Genomic DNA, 21785 nt, shown 5'->3' with positions numbered 1-21785 from the left:
CTGGTAAGTACTGCAACACATGTACACAGCCTTCCAACTGTGGGTATTTTCACCACTTTTGATCGGATGGAATGAATTGTTTATAGCTTCTTAACCAGACTTCTATTGTGAATTTACGAGTACATATAAATTAGGGCGTTTGCTGTGTGTACGTGATGATCAAGGCGATTAAACAAAGGCGACCAAAACAAATGCTATAATCATAAGAAATCTATACCAAACGTAGTGACAATTAAACGATTCCGACTTTGTCATGAGCATGCGTTTTCGCGATCACCTTGTTTCAATACTGATTTTCAGTGATATATGTATACAGTTTCCACCGTTATTCATTGCCTCTTAAGTACAATGTAATCTTGCGTTAATGTTTTATATTTATGGATAACTATATAATAGTGACCATGACATGTGTTTGCGAAAAGGTGAAGTATCCCTCCCCAAGGGACACCTGTCAAAAACATAAACAAAGGCAAGTCAAGTGTCACCTGAAAAACAACGGGAATATACGGTACATGTCAAAATATAGAATTGCAAGGACATCATTTTTGTCCCTGAAACTTTACATTTGTACATGTCCTCCACATGTTCACCATAAAATATTTTTAAAGCTATGTTGTAACCATATTTAAATAAAAGCGACAAAGTCCTTACCATTTTCAGAAGAAATCGTTAATATAAGCTGACAAGATTCTACCATAGCATGAGCAAGTGTTTATGAATTACTATCAAATTGTGAAGATACCTGGTATTCGCGAAAAAGTGAGCGTATCCTGCCCCACACGTCACAAACACAAACTATTTGAAAGCTTTACAGAGAACACCAGAAGCTGGAGCTGCGACAATAGTGTTCCCCTAAGAAAACATGGGAACATATCGTACAAGTCAAAATAGGGAACTGTATCGGACAAACATTTGTCACTTATGCGCCGAATTTGGAATGATTTCCATTACATATCTGAAAGCTTTGCTGGGGCCTTTCGAGCAAAAGTCGTATGACAACTCCCTTTAAAATCTTCGAAGAAAGTTGACTTTTTGACAGTTGAAATCATTTCACTTGTCAAACAGTCTTGGGTCAATCTCCGCCTCCTAGTACTTGTCATCTCGTATGGACAGAAGCGCTTAAACAATCCTCAGTCACTTAATGGTTTGACGACAGATGTTGACAGAGTAATTTTACTTCTTTATGCCATTGCAAAGATGCCTTTCCTCCGATTGGGTTAAGTAAGTACTAATTTGTTGTGTGACACCAAGTCGACCAGTCCTTGTTTTAATGCCGAACGCAGGGTAACTGCAAGTACCATCTTTAACGTCTTTTGGCATGACTCGGCCAAGCATCGAACCCACGACCTTCCGCTCTCCGGGCAGACGCTCTATCAACTAGGCCAGTAAGGGAGCATCTATTTGATTGTCGGGCGGGGGGAGGGGCCAAATCATTACAAAGAAATAGTCAAACCCCTGTTTTGCCAGGAAAACTTGCATGTGACCTGCATTAAAGGAAACAAATAATGTGAATAAATGATTGAGCTCAAACACGTCATTTAGACGTGGATTTAGTTCACTTATAAACCGTTATATGATTTGTTTGTATTTGAGCCAGGAACAAAACGTTTATGTAAAAGCTCGAAAAGAAACGCAAGAAACAAATTACGTTGGTATTGCATTTCCTTTGCAAGAAATGACGAATATTCAAAAAGCTTCAAAAGCTATTTTTAAAGGCCAATATATCCAATTGCTAAGCAATTTCAGGAAGTTCAGAAAAAAACATTTTTGAACATTTTGATGAGGTTTCACATCCCATGCCTAATTCAGAATGATAAATGGTCAAATCAGCATCCACTATGCGGCACTTATGGCGATGTTATGAACACTAGAAACACATCAGAGAAACACTTCATAGTGTTCGCCCACCCGTGACAAGCCCTCGTCAAGATGTATGGATTCGAACTACGCATCTTCTACACAGGTTCAAGGTATCAACTCTCACAGCCCGTACAATTCCTGGCGACATAGGCGTATCTGCGAGGACTGTCCAAAGACGTGTGCGGCACCCGGGCGTGGCGCCCAACCAGAAAGCTCATCCTGACGGCGGAAACTTTAAGGTCGACGTCTACAGTGATGCAGACAACGCTTGCGGTTGGCAGCATGTCAGTTGGGAATGGTCCTCTTCAGTTAACACACAATGCCATTTAGTAAGTGGTCAAATGTTCAATCCGGGATTCGAACCCACGCTCCCAGAATGAGGCACCTAATCGCCAGTACACTGTGGGAGTGTGGGTTTGAATCCTGGATGGGACCTAACCCACAAAAGTATTAGAATACTTTTACTTAGAAAGTGTTATCTCAAATATTACATGTGTTACATCCGACCATTTGCTAAATTGCACTGTGTATTGTGTACTTTACTAAGAAAATGTTAATCCAAATAAAACATTTGTTACATTGGGTCCTCTTCAGTGTTGAGGGAAATTGTGCTCTTTACGCATCCCCATCAACATGCGTCGAAGGCAAACGCTATTAAAGTGGTAGTGTTATGATCTTGGGTGAAATTAGGGCAACGAAAAGGACGCAAATAAGTGCCGATTGTACGATTCCGACCACATCATACGTTTGTGTTTATGAATCACTATCAATAGTGTTGATAACAGGTCTTCACGAAACTTTGAGCGTATCCTGCCTCCACGGTTGCACCCATCACGAACACAAACACAAAACTCTAGGCCCAGACTATTGCGTGGTTCTTTGGAAAGTTTTAATAACAGTTGAAAACAAGTCATTTCAGGTTCACAAAAACAATTTATATGGCTCAAATCTGGTTCACTTGAGATCAGGATCAACACATGTGTTTTACATAGTGGATCTAGTCAAAAGTAGAATTAAACATAAAATGGATTTAGAATGGGTTGATACTTAAACAATGAATAGCATGAATAAGTAATTGAAGCCCAGGTAAAATATCTCCAAACTGCCCATGGAGGCCACATAAACAGCTATCACTTAAAAACAGCCTAAATAAACTAAATAAAGATCATGTCAATGTTTCACAATAAATCAAATTTCAAGATTTCCCCAACCTGAAAGAAACACATTTGAAACAAAACATGGAATCAATGGATGTCAAAATGTTAATAATGTCATTAATTGTCAATTGGTCCAGGCAGATTGTCTTATTCAGTCATATTTTGGCAACTTGATCAATTTCGACACTGGTCGAAACTAGTCATTGTCATTGGTCTTCACTATTGTTGATCGTACTCTACCGTCGGACCCTGCATAGGCCTCTATCACTTGTCCAATCTTCCACTCACTGCGAGTGTGAAGAGGGTCAATGATTAGCACAGCATCGTCAGTTTGTACGTTACGTCATTCGTCAGTCCATTTTACACGTGGCTGGAGATTTGGCAAGTACTGCTTGAAGAATTTCCTCCAGAAGTGATCGTCTAGTAGTTGACTTTGACGAAATCGTTTCTTTGTTAGTCTGTCTTCATTCAGGTAGACAACCTGAGGAAGTGCTGGGTCTGATCTCCCGATCAGCAAGGTGTACGGAGTTACAGGATCGGTATCGGAGATGTCACATGAGGTGTGTCCCAGAGGTTTGGAGTTCAGGATAGATTCTACCTCTGTCAAGACAGTTCTCAGGACAGATTCACTGACGGATTCAGTTCCTCGTATACTGCGAAGGCTATACTTGATAAATCGAATTTCACATTCCCACAATCCACCAAAGTGAGGGACCACTGGCAGATTGAAATGGAATCGGATATGGCTTTTTGCGAGTTTTTCTTTCAGTTCAGAGTTCATAGAATCAAAAGCTTAGCACAATTCATTTTCGCCACCTTTGAAGTATGTGCCACAGTCTGACAACAGTACATAGGGACAACCCCTCCTGGAGACGAATCTGCGAAGGGCTTTTCGGAATGCGCCGGGACCAGACTGTCAAGAATATCAATGTGGACGGCTTGGGTTGTCATGCATTTAAAGATGATTCCAAACCTTTTCTCTTTGCGTCTGCCAATCTTTATATACAATAGACAGACAGACAGACAGACAGTTTATTCAGTAAGGTCATAGCCCCATAATACAGACAATGGTTGATTGCATGAACTATGCATGCCAAGGAAGTAGTCGATTTAAGTTTCTCTTAACCGTTGGACTTTATATAGATATAAACATGTGTTATATACAACATCAAAGTTTTCTGATGAAATAATTTCAGTAAAAGATGTTACAGTTTGAAACTTGATATACTGTTTAAGATACATATTTCATAGGGCTGAATAACGCTTACATACAAGTAAAACAAGATATACCATTTTCTATACAATATTTACATAATCGTTCAGTGTATGGGACATTTGTGTATCTCCCCAAGTCAATTGCAAGTTTAAACTTGCTACATCTGAAACGAGTCATACATATTCTCAGATGTACTGGTATGGGGAGTGTAAGATATTTTTCTACATTTAACAGGGATTTAAAATGTTTATAATAAAAGGTATTAGATATACTATTGATAGAACTACACCATGATTGTTGAAAGTTATCAAATAATCTTTGCTTAAAAAGATGAATAAATACCTTCACATTGCCAACATCTTGTGTTAACCATACATATCCAAAACCTAATTTAAACAAAATATTCTTAATGTGAGTAACCCATGTGGTGCGACCAGAATGGTCCAGTGATTTGAGCATTAAATAACATTGGCGAGGCAGTCTGTGCTCGTCCAAACGCAGTAGCCTGCACCAATACTTGATGGCCCTTGTGGTATACACAAGTTGGAGAGGGGCTCTTCCGCACTCTCCTAAAACCATTGCATTGTTTGTTGTTTTACCTGTATTTAGAAACCATTTACACATTTTGTTCTGTACATCTTCAATAATTTTACAATATGAGATGCCCCATATTTCTGCGCCGTGACAGACAATAGGCACAATCATAGCATCAAATATCTTAAATAAATCTTGACAGGGTATATTACCAACTTTCTTTTGATATCTATATAATGTCATAATGGCCTTGTTACTCTGTGCAGCAAGAGTATTTAGTGACTTAGTCCAAACAAGTTTGGGCGTGAACACAATACCCAAATATCTATAAAACGACACGGTTTCAATATATACACTATTAAATTTCCATTTTTCATAATGTCTAAGGGGTCCGCCATTTCTGAATACCATAACTTTAGTTTTCTTCAAGTTTACCTACATGCCTGTGGTATTGCAAAAATGTTCCAAAGCATTGATCTTCTTTTGTAAATTTAAAGGTGTATCAGCAATAGATGACACGTCATCAGCAAACATAAGTGTATATATTGCTGGGCAGTCTTTAGTAATAAAGACGGTTTGTCCTCCATAATTTTCCATAAAATTAACAAGTTCATTTATGAATATTAAAAACATCTGAGGGCTGAGGATGCATCCTTGACGGGTACCTATATTACACTTAAAGTATTTGGATAACCCAGTAGGTGTTCTAACACAGGCACACAGTTTATCGTACATTGATGTAATAATAGACAAAAACTTTCCGCAAACACCAATATCAGCCAAACTCTGTAACAACATATTGGGACACATTATCAAAAGCTTTTGAGAAATCTACAAATAAGCAGTAGAACCTTCCTTTCTTTTTACATGCATACTTTTGGATAATGGCCTGTAGTGAAAATATATGATCTGTCGTGAAATAGTTGGGTCTAAATCAAGCTTGAAATTCGTCAATGATATTGTTATCATCACACCACCTCTGTAGTCTGGCATTAAGAATAGATGTGAATACTTTGCATATGGTATCAATGAGTGATATGCCTCTATAATTGTTGGCATCATTCATATCACCAGACTTGAACAGAGGACAGATGATACTTTTCCCCCACACATCTGGAAAGTTACCACTCTCAAAGATTTTGTTAAATGTGCTAGAATAGGAATGTTAATTGTTAGATCATTATTGTCAGGGATATGGTACATACTGCTATCAAGTGCAAGATCCTGCCTAAAAAGAAGAGACATAAAATGGTTAGTCCATTGCTCAGTATTAATTGATTGAGTGACTGCATTAAATGGTTTACTATCCTTGAGCAGTTTCCAGAACAACTTTGGGTTGTCTCTTGCAGCTATATCAGTTTTTCTCTCTGTGCTTCAAGAAATGAGTTTTTTTTCTACTAAAAGCATTTAAAAAATTTATCTTAAGTGAAAAAATCTTCCCCATGATCTCTGTGAGCTCTCAGGGCTTTGTATTTGTCATATTTAATTAATTCAAGTTCATCATCCCACCAGGGAGGCTGCTGATTTCTCCTGAAGTTAGAATTTAAACCATATGTTCTTTTGGTGTGTTCTGCAGCTTCTTGATAATAACTGACTATACAAGATACTGCTGTATTACAATTATTATTAGCTAGTTGTAAGATATAATCATAATGCTCTACTAATATACCCTCAAGCTTGTGCAAGAAGGTTTCTTTAGCACCTATATACAATAGGCACAAAGCAATCTATTCCTGTCGAATAGAAGGGTGGTTCGAACAATCTTAACCGAGCCTTGTGTAGGTTGGCCATCAAAGGGATCTCTGGATTTGCTCTCCATTTCTGGCAATCATGGTATTGTCTCTGGTGTTTTGTAACAGCTTCACTGCCTCGACGAATCCAGAATTTCCTTCTGATGTCCCCGTGAAGTCTTTCAGCACCATAGTGATGGAGGTCAGAGTCATATTTCTTTATGAGGAGCTTTGTAACATTATGACTTGGATCTTGCACGATGGGATGTTTAACATCGATTGACAGTTCATCCATCACATCTCAGTCTACCACCAACACGTATGACGTGATGATCTTTATCATACTCTGGACTGAGTTGCGAGAGCTTGCTGTTAGATACTATTTTCATACCTTTGGATAATGCTTTCATTTCATCTGGAAAGCATTCTTCCTGAACTTGGCGATACAGTTGTAGTTCAACTTTCTCAACATCGGTAACATTGATGGAGGCCGCCCCATTGGGATCCTCGATAGTATTGATTGTGGCATCAAGGAGTTTTTTCCACGATTGATGTAGAGATGTATCAGTTTTGGGTTGAACTGTGATGTGACTGCAAAAATCTTTCGGTCTCAGTTTCAGGTTTCGGTTTTGCATCACCGAGAGGCCATTTGGTTCCTGATATGTTTAGAAATGCTGGGCCATTTCTCCATCTTGTCTCTGCACACAAGTACTGCAGTGTCTTTCCTCTGATGATATCATCAGCTGGGTTTTCCTCCGATGGGAGATATTTCCAGTCATGATGCTAAGTAAGTGTTTGAATTTCAGCTACTCGAGTTCCCACAAACACTTTGTAGCGACATGATTGGGACGTCAACCATGCTAGGACAGTCACTCAACAAGATCACTTTGTGAATGTCAATGTTCATTTCACTGGTGAGCGTGTTGGCAAGCTGGGCTCATGTTAGAGCAGCTAACAGTTCAAGGCGGGGCATTGAGAGGGCTTTCTGAGGAGCTACTCTGCTTCATGCTGCAACAATCCATCTTTTGTCTCTGACTTGAGGTATACGACAGAACCATATTCCCTTTTTGATGCATCACAGAAAATATGTAACTGTATCTGATTGACTGGTTCAGGTGGATCAATGCATCTTGGAAGTGAGACTTGGTTCATAAGTTTCAATTCAGATTCCCACAGATGCCATTCTGGAAGTGGTCCTTCCGATTGAGGTTTCTGATGCCACAGTTGCTGAACGATGACTTTTTGCTCAGTTCAAGGCGGGGCATTGATTCGTGCTGCAACAAAGGAGACATGAGATGATCTCTGACTTGAGGTATGCAACAGAACCATATACCTTTTTTGTCCTCAAGGGTTGTGAAGGCAAAATGGTTTAGCTTGGATTGAGTCCAGGACAGACAGGATATGTGTAGTTGGATAGGTTCATTTGTTCACAGGTGAACACATTATTGATTTCATACTTTGTATCTGGATCAAAGGGTGATGAAATAGAGAGGTCCACTCTATGACCATCACAAGGAAAAGGTTAAGATCGGATCGTTGTCAATAATATGGAGTCAGGTTTTATTGACAGTTCAAGGTCATTAACCGCAGATGACAATATCATGCTTCGCATGGACCCATCATCCAGCAAGGCAAAAGTTTCAATGTCACATTTGCCATGTAATGTTACAGGAACAATTTTCAACATCACATTGTTAGGATGGTCTAGATAGAATGAAGTTGTCTTCTTCACGGTGTTATTGTTCAGTTCATGGATAGCATGAAGTATGGTTAGATGTTGACCTTTGCACTTTCGGCATGGTTTCTTAAGGTTGCAGTATTGCTCTTTATGATTCCTGCCACAACGGGTGCACCTGTTTTTGTCCTTTATCCATTGAAGTACATCCTTTGTTCCAACTTGTTGAAACTTTCACATGCATTCACGTGATGGTCCTTGCTGTTACAATAAGCACAGTAAGATTGGTAAGACGTAATTGTTTTTTCAATCTGACTTAGTTGTGTTTGTCTTGTCAGCAACTGCATGTGCTGCTATCCTTCTTGCCCTTGACTTGACATTCAACCACTGTGAAAAGGACACAAGATCATAGTATTTGGTATTACTGATCACCCCTTTATTCAAACAGTACTTGACAAAGTTGGCACGTAAGGAGCCTGGCAACTCCTTAAGAAGCGTATCAACATGTGAGGCCGTTTTCAGTGCATAGAAGTCATTACCATCTACAGATGTCAACAATCGGACAAGGGACTGAATTGATAAAAAAGCTTCGTAATCACCAGGTTTGACAGTGGGGAGAGTTAATATGCGATAGATCTCACCTCTAGCTAGGTTATGATCTTGCCCATAATTCTCCTTCAACGCTTCAACAGCCTTGGTGTAAGGTGTGGGAAAACGGAGAAAGCTTGTAGCGAGGGTGAGTGGTTTACCTCCTGAACGGTCTGAGAGCACTCAATATCTATACCTTTCACTGAGCGGTGAGTGAATATCAAGGAGACTTTCAAGTGCCATCTGCAAAACAGCAAAGTCTTTCTCTTTACCACTGATAAACATGGGTAATCTTGGTTTTTGCACCATATGCTGATAGAAGTGGTTCATAATTTGGTGCATTTGCGATAGGATGCTGTTGTTGTGGATAGTAAGTACAGGCTTGTGGCATGACATTTGATTGAGGTGTTATTTGTGGAATGCTTGGCATTGGATTAATACCACTGGTGTATGTTAGATATGTATGAAATGTAGACATCCCTGTCTGATATGGAGGCACAATTGGGTCATATTGTGAAAACACTGGCTTGTAGGGTGAGACATTTGGAAAGTCTAGACTAGTCACGTGACCTGGATATGTGACATTTGACACACGTTGGGGCTTTGCATGTTTATGTTCATATTTCTGTTTCATGATAACCTGAGGTTTCTTTGGAATGGCACCACTTGAATTGTGAGATGAAAATACCCCCGACTTTACAGAGATTGGCTCTGCAAATGTGAACACAGATGTGGTTGGCTCAGTTGTCCTGGTACTAGGACAGGACGCTGTCCCTGAGGTTTGAGATGTTGAGACTGTTGTCATGGTAACAGGCATAGTTGACACTTTGGAAAGCTGTAACATTTGAGTTCAAACTCAAAGAAGTAATGTTGGGTAATGAAAATTCAACATTCTGAGAAGAAATTGGCACTTAAAAATGTAAGTTGAATTCTTTGGCATCGGCATTGAGACTTGATACCAGGTGAAACACTGGCATTGATACTGTATGTGATGTGTGTAGCACCGGTGACCTTTGACACTTCAGACACAAATACATCAACATTGAATTTATCATCAATGTCAGTTTCAGTTTTAATTGGTAAAACAATGTCTTCATGATTTTCAGAAACCATACCATGAATAACGATGCCATTTCTAATTCGGCTTCTACTTGCCTCATTTGACGATGTCTTTGCAGGGATGATTGAATTCTCTGCTTTTCTCTCAAGCATTCATTACGTATCTTTCATTTTATCATGAAGAATTTCTTAGTGTTGTTTCTGCAGGTAACGTAATTTCTGTGCTTTTCTGAATCTCAGCTTGTTGTTTTTCTGACAAATGTTAGGAAGCTGTAGATGAAAAATCAGAAAAACATGAGCGGGAAGGAATAACAGAAGTCACTGACCTCACACCATCCTGAATATGTTCACTTGGATCAGGTTCACTTTGAAGATAGTCCTGCAAATGTTGAGGAATTCGAAGCTGTCTCTTACTTCGTCGAGTGTCGCTTATTTTTAACTATTATTTGACTCGCGGGACCATCTGTTCCGTGGTTCTCTGGAACGTTTTAATAACAGTTGAAAACGAGTCATTTCAGGTTCACAAAAACAATTTATATGGCTAAAATCTGGTTCACTTGGATCAGGATCAACACATGTGTTTTACATATTGAATCTAGTCAAAAGTAGAATTAAATATAAAATGGATTTAGAATGAGTTGAAACGACAACAATGACTAGCATGAATTAGTAATTGAAGCCCAGGTAAAATATCTCCAAACTGCTCATAGAGGCCACATAAACAGCTGTCACTTAAAACACCGACCATTGATATTTTGGATATTGTATCGAGATTAGAAATTTGTTCAACAACAGCTACCAAACCAGATTTATTTTTTTATTCAAAACGTTGGGCATGAATCATTTTGGAAGAAAAACACATTGAAACAGTGTTATTTTTGTGGCAGGCAATTTCTTTTTTTCACAGTCCGAAGCATGATTACATTTTTCAAGATTTTTCGGGGACAATTTATTTTTGTCGATAAAATCCCAGGCCCCAGGAGAATATCAAATGGTCGGTTTCGTACTGTGGCCTTAAATGTTGCAACGTTGGTCAAACAACTTTTGAGCAAGTCTTATGACGCTCGTAGAAATCTTCGTAGAAACAGTGTGGTCGATTGTACGGTGCAATAGGTTTTGACGAATAGGAGAGTAATAGTGAGCAGATCCGAAGCTAGTTTTTTTTACATACAACTTTTTGATGATTCCAAGTAAAACATTATCAATTTGGTGAGAAATAAAACCATATATCGTTTATTTGTTAATGTCTACCATTATCATTACAGGTGTCCATTATCGGATATATTCAGAACAGAATGCAGTTTTTTAGGAGTAAATATGTTCTTATCATAACCAATTATTCTCTCTCTCAACAATCAACTCCTATCAATTGGCTGACATTTTATTTTACTGTCAGCAGCTATGAAGAGCACCCACACACTGACTCATGGTTCTATACGTATACCCAGAACAAGGCAACAAAACCCACTCATGTCACTGAAGCTGAACCCATGGCAACAGCTCAACAACAGATGTATTCACGCTTTGATTTTGTGTCGCTAGCCTCACAGTGCACTGTTCAGACATAATTCAAAGCTTCTCGCCACACACTGACTGGCAACTAGTTGAGAAGGACGTAATGCTTCTGAAGCTAATTGTCCTTTGCTTAGTGCATTATGCTCCTGCTATGATAAGGACGGGATCTGGAGTTAAATGGAAAGAATTTGACAATGTTCTTGTGTCAACAAGCGTCACGTCTGAAATTTCAAATATTTACAGTGGTAAACTATGTTTACTTCTGTGTCTCCACAATGAAGCTTGTGTGTCTGTGTTTTACATACAGAAACACCGACGGTGTCAGTTCCATGACGTGTTGTTCATGTCACCCGGGGACGGAGACCAAGAGGAAGGCACCGAGTACTACAGCTTAACGACAGGTGAGAGTTGATATTGATATTGTTCATAGAACGTGAAGGAAGTATTCTGAGTACACAAACATATTATCGAGGGGAGCGGTGGAGTAGCCTTGTGGTTAAAGTGTTCGCTCGTCACGTCGAAGACCAGGGTTCGATTCCCCCCATTGGTATAATGTGTGAAGCCCATTTAAGTCTCCTGCCGTGATATTTCTGGAATATTACAGCAGCTGCAGCCTTCTGCATTACCCAGATTGTCAGAAGGGCTCTATTAATTTCCTGTTATTGAAGCCTTTTTTTCAGCCAATAAGAGTCGAAACGTGAGTGAGTGAGTTAATATTAAAAGTCAGATCGGCAATATTTCAACCATATCGTGACTTGAACAAGTAATAGCATATATAAAAACTGTCGTCAAAGGGCACTACAACAACTAGCAATATATCACAGATTTTAGAACTTTAAAGCTAGTTTTGGATCAATAAAATAAACATTAAATCACCACAGACGACACATTATAAAAACAGGCTATTGATCGCCAACAACTAAAGTTAGGCCACCATAATAGGTACCACGGGGACTTACAGTACCTTTGCTACCTACATGATTCCCCAACAGGATTTACACCATTCCTTTAGTGATTGGCGAATGTTGACCAGATTAGCCGTAAATTAAAAATACAAATATACTGCGGTTAAAACAGTGGCAGATAATTTACTTTCAATGAAGGTGGTCTTACATACCCTCTCAGGGGGGCACATTTTGTCCGTCAAAAGCATTGACGTGGATCAATAATATGTCATACATTTGCGCATAGTTGTTAATCAAAACGTTTTAGACTCTGACATCGGCCTGCATTTAAACTCATAACCCATCCCATTATTGGTAATCCTCATTGAGGAGCTATGAAATCAGAAGCCACAACAATGCATTTTATCATTTAAACTTTTAATGGGCATGTTAGGCATAGAAGGGACATTGTCGCGTTGTCGCATTGTCGTCCTCACAAAAACATGCAAAACGCGTGAAAATTAACCAACGACAACTCGACATTTGTCAAAAAAATGGCGATAAGTTAAGTTAATGTTACAGTTAGGAAGCAGTAACCAAGTTATACCTGTCATAGTAATTCCAACCGATACGTCCTGAAAACACAAGTCCGACTGCGGAGCCATAACGTTTTAACGTGACATTATATACATTGGTGAGAGATCAGGGGAGCGAACCGGCCAGGGGATGACATTCACGTTGTTTTGTTGAAGAGAATCCTGAACAAGTCGAGCAATATGAGGCCGGGCGTTGTCATTTTGAAAGGTAAATCCTGGGCCATGACGACGCAAAAACGGTAGAACAACAGGGTCGATGATCTCGTCGCGGTAGCGCTGTCCATTGAGATTTCCCTCTACCACTATCAAACGGGTCCTCTGTCTTGCTGTAATCCCACCCAATACCATAACGTAGCCGCCCCCGAACCGATCTTCTTCCATGGCACAATGATTGACGTCGCGTTCACCTCGACGTCGGTACACTCGATTCCGTTCATCGCTGTGGCTGAGGTCAAAATGAGACTCGTCAGTGAATAGAACTTGTCGCTGTCTGCACCACTATAGACGTGCTTGATTTGTGGTTTCCTGTCAAAATGGGGCGCCTGGCGGGTCTTCTGGCGATAATCCCTGCACATCTGAGGCGACGACGGACGGTTTGTGAAGACATTCGTCGAAGGCCAGGGATGTTTTTTGCAGTCACTGTTGCTGGCTGGAATCGATTTCACAGGTGTGTTGTTCCAATCCAGTTGTCCTGTCGATTATTGGTTATGCGTGGATTGCCACTCCGAGGATGGTCTCTGACTGCATTCGTCTGTTGCCAACGTTGCCATAAACACCAAATGGTGTTTCTGTGGACGTTAAATTGTCTTGCAACATCACGTTGACTCGATCCTGCTTCAAGCATACCTATGGCTCGCAGACCCTCATTTTCGGACAGGCGTGGCATTTCGTAATGTTGAATAATTGCGTAATTTTGTTGTATTTCTGAGTGGTTGTTGTCAGCACGATGCTAAACAATGCATATGGAATCCCGTTAACGCATATGTTTTTATACCCATTCTTGGCTAATGAAATGCATGGAGCGTGCATTGAAGTCAATTTTTTGCATGGAATGCATGCTTTTCTGTTGCAGTTGCGTTTTTGTGCCTTGATTCCATACATGTACAACAATATAGAAAACCAAACTACACTAAATACATTGGTGTCACAGGAACTTTTGTTGTTGAGTATATTTGATAGTGATTTATAAACACATGCTCATGATAAAGTCGGAATCGTACTATCGACTCTGATTTATGTAGAGATTTCTATTGAATATGAAAAGGGCTCTGTCGTTTTATATACACACCTCGTCATAAATAAAGCACCACTCACTTTTCTTCACTAAGTAAAACTGAATCTTCAACCTCATAAAAATGGTGCTTAGAAAAGCTCATTAAACTGTTTATATTGCCTCATGTGAGCGTTCAGTCAGAAAATTGACAACACAAGACCGAATTTGAGTCCTAACTGAGGGTTTAATTGTAGCAAACTAAAGTTCACTAAGATCATCGTGAAATAAGGTGAAATACGTATGGCTGCCTAAGTCGTTACAACAGACACACGACGCAGTTCACATTTCATTAATATCAAACACACTAGTAGTACTGGCTAACTCAGTATCTTGTGCAACCTCCTCGCGCTTGGATAACATGTAACATGTCTGGTCACCAGACGTCTGAATCTCTGATGGGGGGATCTGCTGCCACTCATCATGCAATGCATGGGTCAATTCCTGAAGGTTCTGAACTGGGGGATCCCTTGCTCTCACCCTACGTCCCAAAATGTCCCACAAATGCTTTGTAGGATTAATGTCTGGACTTCTGGCAGGCCAGGGTAGTGTCTCAATGGTGTTGTGTTGGAGATGCTGAACAACAGCTCGAGCACGATGTGGTCTGGCATTATCGTCCATGAAGACTGGACGTGTGGCGAAAGCATGGTTATCGAAATGAGGTACAACAGCACCGTCCTGGATCAAGTTCTGGTACCTCTGTCCATTCAGTGTTCCGGGAACTGTGATGAGGTCAAGTTTACAATCGTAGGGACAATAACCCAACACCATGACGGATCCACCCCCAAATGGAACATCAGCTTGAATGTTCCTCTGATCATATGCTGTACCTCTCTGCCTCCAAACTCGTGCCCTCCCGTCTGTATGATGCAGTAAAAATCTGCTTTCATCGGACCAGTGGATCCTTCTCCATGTCCTCAAGTTCCAGCGAGCTAAACGGGCATGGAGGTGCTGATTTGTGAGGAGTGGACGTCTGATTGGTCGTCTTGCTCTCAATCCTGCAGAATTTAGGCGTCGTCTGGTGGTGCTGATGGACACTCTGTTGTATGGATGCCATCCATGTCGCAGCTGTGTACAAGTAGACTTTGGGCTTCGTCTGGTTTTGCATACGAGAGCACGATCTTCCCTGTCATTGGTTTTTTCTTGGACGTCCAGACCTCGGTGCATCCTTTACTTCACCAAAGCAGTATGCTTACGTATTAGCCTGCTGATGACAGTGTGATTGATGTTCAGTTGTGCTCCAATAGCACGACATGACATGCCAGTCTGGTGCACACCAATAGTTTGCCATCTTTGGTTCAGAGGCACTAGACGCTTGGGCTTTTCACAGGTTGGTCAAAATAAAGCTTAATTTATGCCTAAAACCAAATTTTAGCTGTGTCTGCCAACATAACATACGCCAAAAGAGGCTATGTGCATACTGCAATGGTTCTCATTGGGTTGGTTTTTTTTCTCTGAGTTACTTATTTCATCAACGACTGTCACAGGCATTGCAGGAAGAGTGGATGAACATTCCCCAGGCCACAATTCAGGATCTGATCGTCTCCATTGGACGACGTGACCACAGAAGATATTGAGAACAGATGACCTGTGGGCCATATGGAACCTGGGTCAATGAGAATTATCGATTATCATCTGTTGCTTATTTATATTATATACAACATATACATCTAAAATCAATTTTGCGTTTCTTTTCTGCAGTGTATAGTTCATTCAATTGTTCTTCGATTTGTCAGAAACAGTGTGTAGGTTTGTATCTTTATCTTATAGGATTATGTTTCCAGGATTTATGTACCATATTCTTGCTTGAGGTTTTACCGAATTGGTCAACGTCTTAGACCCGCATCACTTTGGTCTGTCGTCCCTCAACAAGCTGACACGCCGTGATATATCGGAATATTGTTCAAAGTGGCGTCAAACCTAACTCACTCACTCACTCATTTTCTAAAATATAGATGATAACTGTTCTGGTCTACCGCAGGTGCTTGTCCATCTGGCTACGTCCATAACCGCCGCCTCAACTTCTGCTACAAGCTTCATCACGACAAGCTCCCGTACGACGATGGTCTTGCTGACTGTACGTCCAGAGGAGAACACTTTGTTGTTATTGACAGTTCGGACAAACAGAGCCATGTGGTCAAGCAGATCACATCGTCATCAGGTTTGTATAGATGCCTACACATTCACCTATATCTGCCCAAAGCAAAACATTCATTACAATTTACACAAACAAATGTACAAAGAAAAGTGACAAGACCATTTCCATAATCACAAGAAATATCTGCCAAATACAGCGAATCAGTGTTGGCCCCTTCAGAACACCCCAGTTCAATTACAAGATATGGTTATCTATCGGGGTATTTGATAGCTGCGGTAACCGTTGCTTCCTATAAGCGATTTTGACTTTGTTACTGACTGTCGAACATGTTTTTCTACAAGATCCCCGATCCAAATCTGCATCGGACTTTAAAAGCGTTAACAAAGCGTCTGAGTCGTGCACTATCGTTAAATGCAACATGATTCTCTTCCTAAAACACTTGCCTTCACATACGAATATTTATATTTAGATATACTGAACAACAAAAATCCCTGTGACATTGAATAAGATTTAATGCAAAGTTATGTTGTTTACCAAATCTGAAACAATTTCGGTTTGCAAAAGATAACAGACTCCTGTAAGTGTTCAAATGGTTCAATTTGCCATTCTGACTTCAGAAAATGCGTGATTTCTTAAAAATAAACCATGAACATGCCACAATCAATAGCGTGTGTGGCCACCTCTGGTTGCGATGCAAGCAACACATCTTCGTCTCATGGACTGGACCAGGCGTCGCACAAAGTCCTGTGGGATATCTGTCCATATCTGCTGGAGCATGTTTCGAAGTTCCTGGAGTGTCTGTGGAACACGTGGTTGACGTCGAAGGCGCCGATCCATCTCATCCCACATGTGCTCGATTGGTGAGAGCTCAGGGGAGCGAGCCAGCCAGGGGATGACATGCATGGTTTGTTTTAAGAGAATCCTGAACAAGTCGAGCAATATGAGGCCGGGCGTTGTCATGTTGAAAGGTAATGCCTGGGCCATGACGACGCAAAAACGGTAGAACAACAGGGCCGATGATCTCGTCGCGGTAGCGCTGTCCATTGAGATTTCCCTCTACCACTATCAAACGGGTCCTCTGTCCCACCCCATACCATAACGCTGCCGCCCCCGAACTGATCTTCGTCAATGACACAATGATTGACGTAGCGTTCACCTCGACGTCGGTACACTCGAACCCGTCCATCCATGTGGCTGAGGTCAAAACGATACTCGTCAGTGAATAGAACTTGTCCCCTATGCATGGCCGTGCAGCGTAGACGCTGTCTGCACCACTGTAGACGTGCTTGACGGTGGTTTCCTGTCAAAATGGGACGCCTGGCGGGTATTTTGGCGACAATCCCTGCACATCTGAGGCGGCGACGTACGGTTTGTGAAGATATTCGTCAGGGGCCAGGGATGCTTCTTGCAGTCACTGTTGCTGGCTGGAATCGATTTCGCAGGTGTGTTGTTCCAATGCAGTTGTCTTGTCGATTATTGGTTACGCGTGGCCTGCCAATCCGAGGATGGTCTCTGCATTCGTCTGTTGCCAATGTTGCCATAAACACCAAATGGTGTTTCTGTGGACGTTAAATTGTCTTGCAACATCACGTTGACTCGATCCTGCTTCAATCATACCAATGGCTCGCAGACGCTCATTTTCGGACAGGCGTGGCATTTCGTAATGTTGAATAATTGCGTAATTGTTTCGTTTTCCTGAGTGGTTGTTGTCAGCACGATGCTAAACAATGCATATGGAATCCACTCTTTCATGTTTTTACACCCATTCCTGGGTAGTGAAATGCATGGGGCTTGCACAAAAGTCAACTTTTGCATGGAATACATGCTTTTCTGTAACAGTTGCGTTCTTGTGACTTGATTCCATACATGTACTACAATATTGAAAACCAAACTTTATTTGTTTGAAAAATACACTAAAATAATGGTGTCACAGGAACTTTTGTTGCTGAGTATATTTAGATACTTATCGAGTTGGAAACCGGACAAGTAAAGACTCTCTCCGCCATTGCGCTTGGCGATGGCGGCAAAACATCAGTACCCTCTCGGTAATTCTAACCTCACAAGTACACAGAAACATCGACAATATCAGTACACGTATTTGAAGGAGGGGGCACGGGTGGCCCAGTCGTCTAAGGCGTCGCGATTCGCTGTGCAGAGTTGCGTCCCTTTGGCACGCCAGAAACCTTTTATGTGGGTTCGAATCCCGGTTCGCCCCGATTATGTTTTTAGGTTTGTCAACACCAAATCCGTGCTCGTGGGTTTCAGCGAAGTGGTAAACGTCTGAGACCTGTATCACTTCAGGCTTTCCTCCCACATTAAGCTTGCACGCCGTGATATAATTGGAAAATTGATAAAAGCGGCGCTAAACCCAACTCACTCACTTTTTGAAGGCAAGTGGTGTAGGAAGCGAATCGTGTTGCAGTTTTCATTACCCAGGTACACTGTGGCAGGGATGTTAGTGTGGTGTGTTTCGAATCGGGCATCTATCTGGAAACCATCCTATAACAGACCATATCTATGTGCATCATACGCCACACTCGAGCAATATCACTGTGTGAAACAACAAGAATGGATATCTCACAATATACCCTTATTGGGAATCGAAGCTGCATTTCAACAACAAAACCCCATAGCCCAACCATGCTCCCTTAACCATATAAAAGTTAATAAATTGTCATTGAACTCCTGCAAACTGGATCAGTGCCGACACTATCAATCATATAATCTTCCATTTTGCTCACTTCAATTCATTTATCAGTAATAAATGCTTCTCGCTTTTCAATGGATAACAAAATGATGGTTCCTTTATTAAACTTTCAGCAACTATGACCAGTAGCTACTATTTCGATGGTTCAGATGCGGCAAATGAAGGACAATGGGTTTTCCATGATGGCCGGCCCATGACTTATTTTGCCTGGAGTCCAGGCCACCCGGCTAATGCAACGGCTCGGCATGATTACATCGTAGCCAGCAAAGTTAGCAATGCATTTACGTGGCAAGACAGGCGGAGGGGAGAAGCAAAGTACTACATCTGCCAAAAAGACCTTTGAAATCATTGAATGCGATGTGAAAATACTTACAGTCTGCTGAACCGGAACCACAAGAGATCATCTCGGCATTTATTGGACAGATACATATTGGAACGACCTCTGTACACGTTGGGCGTTCCACGTTTTTGGCGTTAACGTTTTATGTCACACGAAGAAGCAAATAAACCTTTACATACATGTACGTCAAAAAGACCTTTTTCGGTACTGCCAAGGGTGTTATGTATGTGTGTACACTATGTAGTGGAATAAACTATGGTGATCTGAGTTCAGAATGTGAACAGTATTGCCTGTGGAACGGTGCGCTTTATAGTGAAGCCTATGACATTTTGACTGGACTATTGAATACGCAAACAAGCAATCTTGAGTTTGTCAAGCATACTTGTTGCCCACCATCAACAACGGTGGAATTGTTTCAGAATCACTCATCTTGTCCTGGTCACGAAATGTTCCATTTTCGGATTGAAGTAGTAAACTGCACAACGAAAGGTTATTTTGTTTGTTGGCTTGCTTGTTCTTTATCACGGCATATCCCAGCTAAACAACAGCGCGTACATAATCGAGTCTGGCCCCGATAATCCAGTGATCGATATTATAAGCAACGATCCACATCGGCGGGGTAGGACAAAACAAGTATCTGAGTCTTACCAACCATAGGTTTCTGGGGACCAATTCTAACACGGATTCCATACGAGAGCTTGAGAAATAAGAAACTCTTGTTGATGAGTGTTCATGTAACACAAATATGAAACGCTGGAATTTGGCCAGTAATGTTTCCAATGTCTTACGGAGCGTTCGGGTAGCCTGGTGGTTAAAGCGTTCGATCGTCACGCCGAAGACCCGGGTTCGCTTCCCGACATGGGTACAATGTGTGAAGCCCATTTCTGGTGTCCCCCGCCGTGCTATTGCTTGAATATTGCTAAAAGCGACGTAAAACCGTACTCACTCACTCACTCCAATGTCTTACCAATTTATCCTTTCGAATTATTACGGTCAGTGTCATAAAAGACAAAAGGCCAACATCCGAAGACAGACAAAACTCACAATGAAGGTTTAATTTGTCGTTACACTTTCTCAAGGGGCGGTCAGGTAGCCTAGTAGTTAAAGCGTTCGATCGTCACGCCGACGACCCGGGTTCGAATCCCGACATTGGTACAATGTGTGAAGCCCATTTCTTGTGTCCCCCGCCGTGATATTGCTGGAATATTGCTAAAAGCGGCGTAAAACAAAACTTACTCACTACACTTTCTCAAAACGTTTTTATGCATTTATTTTTCAACTTTATGTATATCTTCTGCAGGGTGGCTTATCAAAGGTTTGGTGACGATTAGCCAAATGTCAATGTTATAATTCAATAACACTGACCAGATGCACGGAAATATATATGAATTCCTAAATAGGGTTATAAAATCGGGTTGTGTCTTGACAACACGGATTATTATACATTGGTACATGTAGCTGTCATCGTATCCCCCTAATTGCGTTGATTGATGTTCATGATGTCAGTCACCTGATTGCCTGGTGCAGACTTGACTCTTTACAGACCACCATCATATTTCTTGATTATTGTTGAGTTTCGGCGTGAAACAAGAAACATGGAAACAAACATTTCATATTCAGAAGCCATTATTACCAGCTAACCGTAACATAACACAATATGTTCCCCGTTACCCATGGGTGAGAAGCCATTTTTACCAGCTAACCGTAACATTGCACGATATGTTCCCCGTTACCCATGGGTGAGAAGCCATTATTACCAGCTAACCGTAACATAACACAATATGTTCCCCGTTACCCATGGGTGAGAAGCCATTATTACCAGCTAACTGTAACATAACACAATATGTTCCCCGTTACCCATGGGTGAGAAGCCATTATTACCAGCTAACTGTAACATAACACAATATGTTCCCCGTTACCCATGGGTGAGAAGCCATTATTACCAGCTAACTGTAACATAACACAATATGTTCCCCGTTACCCAAATGTGTCGAATGAACAACAAAACAAACAAACATGGATCGCATTTGTTTTCATGTGGATTTAGGTTCATATGATCAAATCAATCTTCACATGGATTTGGGTTAATATGATTAAATCAATCTGTTGGAGACGATATATATTTTATTAGATTATTTTCAACCATGACTCTAAAATGTATTTTGTAAAAACTGAAGGCCATCATTTAATAATAGTACTGAATAGATACCCACAGAGAATATGATAAGGTTGAATCTGAAAGATATCTGAACGTTGTCAATGAAAGACACGTGTCAGGTATAAAATTAAGATGTAATTTATTAATTTAACCACAGTGCGAAGAAAGATAGCTATCATTTGAATCTTTTCATGAATTTTTTGTTGTTTGTAATATATCAGATGGAATAAATGTCATATTGTGCTCATTTGCAACGTTTATAATAAACTGTGTAAAGTTTATTTACCAGAATTCTACTGGACATTTCCGACGACATATAACTTGAAGAGTTTGCTGTGTGCATATGAGGATGACTAAATATAATGACAACACACATTACGTTATCAAAAGATATCTCT

General features: G+C 40.8%; 1 protein-coding gene across 1 annotated transcript; it reads left to right on the top strand.

The window, feature by feature from the left end:
- The first annotated feature begins 11398 nt into the window (after window positions 1-11398).
- LOC124133140 (perlucin-like) lies at window positions 11399-19676 on the top strand. The gene is made up of 3 exons (XM_046497398.2): window positions 11399-11735; window positions 16066-16245; window positions 19003-19676. Exons 1-3 carry the CDS (start codon window positions 11438-11440, stop codon window positions 19230-19232), a joined length of 708 nt encoding a protein of 235 aa, XP_046353354.1. The 5' UTR covers window positions 11399-11437; the 3' UTR covers window positions 19233-19676.
- The last annotated feature ends 2109 nt before the right edge of the window (window positions 19677-21785 follow it).

This window comes from Haliotis rufescens, unplaced genomic scaffold (assembly GCF_023055435.1).
Source record: "Haliotis rufescens isolate VD_foot unplaced genomic scaffold, xgHalRufe1.0.p SCAF_23, whole genome shotgun sequence".
NCBI classification, from domain to species: Eukaryota; Metazoa; Mollusca; class Gastropoda; order Lepetellida; family Haliotidae; genus Haliotis; species Haliotis rufescens.
Note: the sequence above shows the minus strand (reverse complement) of the source record. Positions and strands in the feature narration are given on the sequence as shown.

Excerpts from the sequence above, each read along its gene's own strand:
- LOC124133140 (XM_046497398.2), top strand. The coding sequence starts at position 11,438 with ATGCTTCTGAAGCTAATTGTCCTTTGCTTAGTGCATTATGCTCCTGCT. Across the intron at positions 11,736-16,065 it reads GTACTACAGCTTAACGACAG|GTGCTTGTCCATCTGGCTAC; the intron begins GTGAGAGTTGAT and ends GGTCTACCGCAG. Across the intron at positions 16,246-19,002 it reads GCAGATCACATCGTCATCAG|CAACTATGACCAGTAGCTAC; the intron begins GTTTGTATAGAT and ends TTAAACTTTCAG.